The sequence below is a fragment of the Silene latifolia genome, unplaced genomic scaffold (assembly GCF_048544455.1).
Source record: "Silene latifolia isolate original U9 population unplaced genomic scaffold, ASM4854445v1 scaffold_119, whole genome shotgun sequence".
Lineage (NCBI taxonomy): Eukaryota > Viridiplantae > Streptophyta > Magnoliopsida > Caryophyllales > Caryophyllaceae > Silene > Silene latifolia.
In genome coordinates this window covers 20,817-29,790 of record NW_027413127.1, presented here as the reverse complement: position 1 = coordinate 29,790, position 8,974 = coordinate 20,817, and the positions used below count along the sequence as shown (strand labels likewise).

At 34.8% G+C, this 8,974-nt stretch overlaps 1 protein-coding gene across 1 annotated transcript; it reads left to right on the top strand.

The window, feature by feature from the left end:
• The first annotated feature begins 4,876 nt into the window (after positions 1–4,876).
• On the top strand, positions 4,877–8,731 carry LOC141637531 (AT-rich interactive domain-containing protein 1-like). Its single transcript, XM_074447016.1, has 2 exons — positions 4,877–5,235; positions 7,463–8,731. Exon 2 carries the CDS (start codon positions 7,654–7,656, stop codon positions 8,359–8,361), a length of 708 nt encoding a protein of 235 aa, XP_074303117.1. The 5' UTR covers positions 4,877–5,235; positions 7,463–7,653; the 3' UTR covers positions 8,362–8,731.
• The last annotated feature ends 243 nt before the right edge of the window (positions 8,732–8,974 follow it).

Below are 8,974 nucleotides of genomic sequence, written 5' to 3'. Positions count from 1 at the left end.
TAAGTTACTAATAAAAGTGTTTGGATTTTCAGGTTTACTTGCGTCAAGAGTTTCGACACTTACAACTAAGCATTTGATCCATTTGGCCCTCATTTAGGTTAATATTTTTGGTTGGATTAATTTGATTGCCACTAACAAATGCTAAATTTTGTGAGTTTCGTTTAAGCAGAAACATGTGTATACATTCATGTTGAGGTTCTACTTAAAATTCCACTTTAACAATGCGAAAGTGTAACAAATCTCAAATTATGATAACAAATAACTACATCAACTAAGGGTATTTTCTTATTATATATGTGAGTAATTAATTTAGGTGATGGTTTATACTCTTGTAACTTTCATTCCCTTATTCACGACTTCCAGTCTAACACATTTGGTTTATTATAGCTTTATGGTTTCCTATTCTTTTCACTTGGTTTTTAATTTTCTAATATATTTCATGTAAAATATTCAATTTTATAAACAAGGTCTTGCCATTTAAGTCAAAGTGTTTGTTTTTTTAATGAAGTTTTGAAACATAAATCGGTGATTAAATTTTCATCAAGGTGAGATTTGTTGTAAACTTGACTTTGTGATATTCATTGATATTTATATGTTTATCATTCATATATATATATATATATATATATATATATATATATATATATATATATATATATATATAAGTGACTCTTACTCTATAAATATGGTGGATATTAGTACTTATTGTTGTTTGTTTCTATTAGCTTTTCATATTCTATCAATGGACAAATATTTGTAATGCATATGAGCACTAAATTAGGCCACTTTCGTACCTTATGAATTTTGAAAATTTTAACCCTCTCACGATTAATTTTTCTCTATTATCCCAACTTAAATTCTCAAATCACAATTGTTGTAAATCATCGATATTAAGATTGTTGGTTGTAAGTAGAAAAAATAAGAGAAAATAATTTCCATGAATATACAAAAAAAAAAATAGTTTTGTTGCCAAGTTGAATCCATTTTTGAAATAATGGTCAAAAATAAAATATTTGTCGTTTTGGGTCGGTTTTGAAAATATTTGTCAAAATGGTGTCCACGTAGGCTCGGAATTTCTGGACCTAAAATACGCCACTACCAATGGCGTGTTTATAATGAGTAGGGAAAGAAACTTCATTAAAAAATGGACTAAAACAAACACGCCATTGGGAATGGCGGGTTTCGGAGGGGAAACACGCCACCCCCTATGGCGTGTCTTATGTAATTTTTTTTTTTTTTTTTGAAGTTCAGTCAGTTGAGGAAAAAAATTGTTGTAAAGACACGCCACTACTAATGGCGTGTTTCCTTCACAAAACACGTCATTAGTAGTGGCGTGTTTCAGGTCTAGAAATCCCGAGCCTACGTGGACACCATTTTGACAAATATTTTCAAAACCGACTCAAAACGACAAATATTTTATTTTTGACCATTATTTCAAAAATGGACTCTGCCAAGTTAGATGAGTTACAAATGCGTATTTTACTACATTTCTCTTTGTTTATTACAATTTAAACTTTGGAGCAAATTAAATAGCACTATTAAAACCAATTTTATAATATAGAAGTCTCATGAATTATTGGTAGTTATAAATTGGTGTTCATAAATTTTGACATAATTGCATACAAAATTATCAATGTATTCACCTTTTAATTAATTATTCATGCATCTCAACAAATACCATGATCTAAACTGGGGATGGCGGGGAAGAGCATAAAACGGTTGACCAAAGGATCTGAATGACGACAATTTAACCTTGGCGAGATCTACAAATCGCAAAAAAACGGACTAGCAATAGAGAGAGCAAAAATGAAGAACGATTTGTTGTTTTGTGTTGGTTTCCCCGACAGAGATACAACCAAATTTTTAAATGAAAGCGGAAATTCAAAACCGGTTAGTTCTCATAAGTCATAACCGACCTAAAAGTAGAAAAGGAGAAAATAACGACAAAAAAATAAAACCAATTGGGCCTCCAAAATGTACAAAAACGGGAGAAATGAAAAATCGAAACAAAGGCTTACGGAAGGAAACCCAACAAAGAAACTTAAAACAAAAAAAACACGTGATTCTCACGGGTCCCAAAACTAGTTGTACCTTTCAAAACCCTCTCAAAATATCCCAACAACCTTATCCTTTGGAAATCTTATCTTATCTTGAAGATTTGGTGTTCAACCCTTCACCTTTTTATTTGTTTACATTTGTAAGTCATTAATTATCCTTTTTTCTTTATTTATTTTGTTAGTAAACCCTAAATTTTGGGAGAATTGTCTTATGCGAATTTAATTAGGGTTTGTGGTAATTCTTACATTAATTGTTGTAGAAGGAGACTTCCTAGAGGAGCCCTTCTATTGTCCTTGCTTTGGCTGATTGAAAATTTGCAAGAGGTAGGATTTCCCTATTCAGTCTTAGTCAGGGCTGGGCACCGGTCCAAAATCGGACCGGTCCGGAATCGGAATCGACAAAAATCATGGATCGGGACTGGACCGAATTATAAAAATTCCGGTCCGGGACCGGACCTGAAAAATTCTGGTCCATGACCAGACCGGACCGGAATTTGTCATTACATGCCCACTTTTACAAATTCCGGTCCAAAAATTCCGATCCATTGGACCAGTTGGACGGAATTAAAAATATAATTTTCAGAAAAAAATTGCAAATATCTATAATTTTGGGAATTTCGGTCCAAACCGGTCCGGATCGAAAAATACCGGTCTCGGACTAGGCCGAAAACCAGAATATTAGAAAGTGGTGGACCGAAGATCAGACCGGGATTTTTAATTTCGGTTCCGGTCCATTAGATTCCGGTCCGGACCGGTCCATTTTTCCGACCGGTTCGGAGCGGATTATGCCCACCCTAGTCTTAGTAATATGCTTGTTTACATTTGTGTTAATTGACATGAATTTCATAATACATGTCACAATTGCATTATAATATTATTAGTTTGGGAATTTATGTTGGTTGCATAATAATATTGGGGGTTTATCATGTTATATCAGTGAGTAAAGGACTAAAGGGTATTAATTTCATATTGTCATTTGGGGTTGCATTATAACATGAAAAATGGGGGATTGTTGATTAGTAAGTTGGTTTAATGATGAACATGTGCATTCATGTTGTATTATGATTCATGATAATATGGAAAAGTATAATTGGCATTTGTCGTATGCATTGGCTACTTGTGGATGTTGGAGGAGATTGTTGGTGGAGTATTGGTGTATTGTGTTAGGTTGCAGTTAATAGATCCTACAACTAGTTGTACCCAGTTGTATGCTCTAGAATCCGAGCTATATAATAAAGTTTTCGAGTTTTGTTTTAAAGAAGTCGAGCTATACCATAAAATTTTTGAACTTACTCATTTAAACATAAAAAAAATTTACTTTAAGAAAGCTCAAAAAAATTACACATATGCTCGATAAGATATAACTTGGTTGTATGATACTATTGTATCACTGGAGGTATAATCTTATTTGTGGTTAGGTTGTTGAGGAGACTTAAAACGGGTTGGAAAACGTCTTATGTTTGGGTCGCCTCTTGGAGCTTCCCACTCCAAGAGGGACGTGCACGTTCATGACTTGAGTATATATATGGAGGGACTCGTATGGTGTCACGACATCTTGCAGGGGTCTGGTTACCGTCCAGTCTCGACACTGTGGGTGTGTCCCTAGTGTCTTGTTACGGACTGTGGTCGGGCTGTTAGTGGCTGTATTGTGATGCCGTCACCGAGTTTATTAGAGGTGTGGTGATTGAAAGATACTTGTGTTATCATACTTCATTTATGCATATCATGTTTACATTTTATATTGCATACACTTGTCATATAGTAGCACTCATATTATTGAGACTTACCGTAAATATTTTCAAATATATGTGGTGCACTATATGATATTTCTGATCATATGGGGAGCAGTGACTTGACATGTGGCATGTGCATATGGGTTAGTTTGAGGCTTGGAGCCGTCCTCACTTTAGCGTGTCGTCACTTTTCTTGTCTTAGCTTTTTGACATTTAATTAGACTCCATTTTATTTAACTTGGGTTTGTATATAGGGATTGTTATTTGAATCCCCGAATATGTAATAACTTCATTTAACTATATACTTATTTATCTTAAATGCTTCTTTTTCGATTGTTCGCACTACAACCTTGGTAACCAAGTTGTGTAGCACACATTAACTAGGATGACCCGAGAGAGAAGTCTCCCGATTAATGAGGGTGTTACAATCCATACAAAAGAACTTACAGTTAAGCGTGTTTGACTGAGAATAGTCTTAGGATAGGTGACTTTCTGGGAAGGTTCCCGGAATGCGTATGAGTGAGAACAAAATATGCTAAAAATGACTCGTGTTAATCCGTGGGCCAAGTACATAGCCTGACAAATTATCATGAGTAACCGCTCCCGATCCACGTTAAACCGGGATATTACAGTCTATCAGTCATGGGTACTAATACCATGTGAGAAAATAATCAACCTTTTTAACTAATATTCCCCCACCTACTCGCCCCAACTCAGAAATTATTCATATACATTTTGGAGTGTATTATCAATAGTTACTTATTTCAATTTCTGTAGCATTTTGAAAAGGATCATGTCCATCTCTTTCTCTTCATTTTTTGTCCATTAAATCATTCAAAATAAATCCGAATTGTTAAAAGGAAAAGGAGAGAATTTAAATTGCTAGGTTCATCTTCCATGTGCAAGTAGGCACAAGTGGGGTTATATGGTCCAAAATAAACCATTTTTTTCTATTGATTTTTGCGTCAAAAGTAAAGATAAATTTTCAGAATCTCAAATTTCCGTTCTATTTTATCATATACGGAGTATTACGAGTCTTCAACTATACAAATAATCAAGTATAACTTCTTTTCCATTTATGATAAACTCTACCAACTCTACCGAAAATAAACTCTAGAAAATCTAAACACCGATAAATCAATAATAAATCAACCCGGAAAATAAATTAAAAAAATTAAAAAAAAAAAAAGAAATGTTAGGAACTTCTCCTCTTTCCCTCTTCCCTGCAACTTTTCACCCTTTTTACAACCATCTTTAGGACCCTTTTATCAGTTTCCACCAATCACCACCTCTTTTTTTTTTACATTCCTCCTTTTCATTTTTCACTTTACTTCAAACCCAAAAAAACCCCCAAAATTTTTACATTTTTTTTTCAAAAAAAAATTAAAAATCAATTTTTAGGGCATAGTTTTTACTTCTTAGATTGCAAGGAGCGCTTTCATAAGGTTTGTTATAATGGGTCTTTATTATTTTATTTTATTTTATTTTAATATTTTTGTTCATGTTAATTTCTTGATTTTGTAATTTTCATTGTTTTCAGCTTGATTAATTAATTAGTTTATTTAATTGTATGTTTTAATTCGACCCGGAAATAGTTTAAGTTGTATGAAATCTGATTTGGGTATTTTTTTTGTTTCATGTAATTGTGTGTATAATGCTGAAAGATATCATGTTTATTGAAATTAGGGTTTACTAAATTTATTAGATTTGTAAATTTTTATATGGGATTTTGGGTTTCTTACTAATTTTACTGTTTTTCTGTAGATTTTAGTGGACTATGATTTTCCGACATTTTTGCTAAAATGTGGAAATTATATATTTATTTATTTTTGTTGTTAAAGTTTGGAAAGTATTATTGTTCTTCGTTGTTAGTGAGAAAGAAATAAAGAGATCTTCAGAGGGGTCCAACTTTGACAATGTTTGTGTACCGATGCGAATCGAATTTGCGCAAATACATGTGTAAGGCGGTGTTACACAAGTATATTGTAAAACGGGGTATTTCATAACTACTTACACCCTATTATAGGCATGATTTTCTTGTGATTTGTATCCGTCTAACAGGATCTTTGTGTAAAATCGCCTTACACAAGACTACTTGTCGTCTTTGTTAGTATTCTAATAGATTTATATATACTCATTTAATCTTGGTTTCCCCATTTGTTTATGTTGTATTTGGACCTGTATGATAGTAACATTAATCAGTGTTTAGAATAGTATCCTGCAGGCTTACCAAATTAGTTTGATGCCCTCGGATCGCAGGCCAATTCCCATTGCATACCCATAATTGTATATTTGTTTCTGGGGTTTAATTAAATTCTTTGTATCAGGTAATTGTTGATCTGTGTTGCGTATTCGTATTGGGGTGTATTATGAGTTAGGCAACCTGGGTATATTCCAGAGTTAGAGGAGGATTAAGGCACGGGAGTCGGGAACTTGGTTTCCAATGTATGCCCACCAATCCGGGGCCTAATTAAAAATAGTTTATTGATTTATAGTTTTATACTAGATGATGTTTGAGGGAATTTTATTTAGGCTGGGAGACAAATAAGGATGTCCCGACTTCCCAATATAGAACGAAGTATGATAATGATGAAAATTTGATAGAATGATATTCACTACATGTTTGATAGGTACCTGGAATATCTGAGAATAGTTTACCTTTTTGAGTTTCATTGCTTTTCTCTTGTTTGGTGGAGTACTACTTTGAAGTGGTTCTTCAATGCCTTTCTTTTTCAATTTGTATGTTCATATTTAGTTACTTTCTTTGAGGTATCTGGGTCGGGTTTCTTTATTCTCTTACTTTAATCATTGGAAATTTTTCTTTGCTGGATAGACCTGGTATTGTTATTGAGAGGTTTGAACTATGTTCCCGATGGTGTCTGGATGTTATTGAAGAGAGAATTTCGTAATTGTCATTTACAAACTGCCAGTATATAGGAGTAATACTAATAAACTTAACATTTTTGGTCGAAATATAAAGTCCATCAAACCCGACTCATTTTGTATTTAACTTTCGAGTCCCTTACTAAGCTGAAAAGAAAGATTATTACAAACTGCCAGTATAAAATGGGAGCCACTGAATATCATGTATTGAGTTCAACGACGACGTTACCCCAATGCTTCGGGAATTCTAGTTATTAAATGGCTGCTATTTCAAAATAAAACAAAGAGCAGACAACTTCATGTGCAATTTGTTTAGTGCTGTAAAAGAAATCACCTATTATGAGTCTAATAGAGACAACCTTTTTGCTGTAGCTAGGGATAAGATGTGTTTGCAATGCTCGCTTAGACGAGATCCTAGTTGGATTATGACTCTTTATTGGCATTTAGTTTTTCACTTTTATAATGTCCTTGTGCCTGCCAAAAATGGCAAGGGAACGCTTGCCCAGTTACACCCTTGTGGTGGGACCCTTCCCTGGACCCTCGCCAAGCAGGGACGCCATCATGCACCGAGCTGCCCTTTTTTTATAATGTCCTTGTGCCTGCCTGTAATAATTTATGTGTAGAGGGGAGCTATACGGCAATTTTTTTAAATTTTTTTATGTTGACGGGTTTGGAACTTAGTACATGAGTATTACCTCTTAATGAGTTTACTTGTTAAGTTAGCTGACTTTACTTTACCGCTGCCTGCGGTGAATTGTTTTGGTGTTCTTAAATCTTATTGATGAACAGGTTTTCAACAGAATCTTGTCTACTAATTTTCGACAAGTCATCCAAGGTTGTTAACTGAAGTACGCTTCCAAGAACATTTCGTGTGTTTTCAATACGGGGACCATCAAATTACTCCAATTTGCTGTGTAATGATCATCTGGGTTCTACTACTTACATAAGCTAGGCGGCAGTTTTTTTACGAGAGTCTCGACATGCAGAAGCCAAAAAAGAGAACTTCACCAAAAAAGAAGGTGGACTGGTTAGAGTATCTCAATGATTCCCTGCCTGCACTAGTAATACCTATTGGCTCGAGATTTCAAGTTGATATCCCAGAATGTAAAGGCCCATCTTATGATTCAGATACTGCAAGGCGGTTAGGTACCATAATTTGGCCACGTCGATACAACAATGGACCAATGGAGGAGCGCAAAATCGGAAATGGAAGACCTGATTCTTGTACCTGTTCTTCTCCCGGGTCTGAACAATGCGTTAAACTTCACATATCTGAAGCAAGGAAGAAATTGCAATCCGAGTTGGGACCTGCGTGGAAGACGTGGAAATTCGATGAGATAGGTGAAGACGCTGGCAAATTGTGGACATCAAAGGATAAATTGAAATTTGACAAGCTTGTCAAGACGAATCCATTGTCTGAGGGTAAGAGTTTTCTGAAGCCGGCTGAGGAAGCGTTCCCGTATAAAACCAGGAAAGGTATTGTGAGTTACTATCTCAATGTATACGTTCCTAAGCGTATTAGCATGTTAACTAGATCAGGTTGCAAAACGTTGGATAGTGATGATGACGAGATTCAGGAGACCTCTACTACTACTACCAAGAATTCGAATTCTTTGAAAAGAGTTCGACCTAATCATGTCGATATTACAGAACTTGTCAAGTCACATTACTTGACTGGGAGAAGATGATGTGTGGCAAACCCGTTCAAATGCTGTTAACAGATAGATTTGGGTAGTTCAGACCGTTTCCCTTTATGTTCCCTACCATGCAAAAAAAAAAAATTAATACTAGGAATAGTAAAATTTTGGAGTTATACATTGCGGTGGGGATTTTGTTGTGACAGCGTTGTTAGAAAGTCGAGAGATGGCATGTAATTAGGGATTAGTAGATCATTATGCTGAAATTTTGTTAATTCTTGTTCGTTCAGCGTCAATTGTGCGGAAACGATATTTTGTTGTTAAATCTGAGATATAGAGTTGGACATATGTATGTATGGATGAATATTACCTGCCAAATTTACATACTGGTGCTCTGGTAACTGTTTTTCGGTGCACAAGAGATGTGATGCAAAATTGCACCTGGAAATTGTTGGCGTTTTTTTTTGTGTCCTTTAGTTTAATATGATTTGTTTCGTGCAGATATCAGTTATTTTAGCTCGAAAATTATTGGTGGTACTCATGACTTGGGTGTAAAAACCATCCGCGTCAAGTTGTATTTATGGGCGGACTTGGCACTGTATAAATGTGTATGTCTTCCCATGCTATACCCCAATTCTGATTATGTTTCGCTGCTATTGGATTA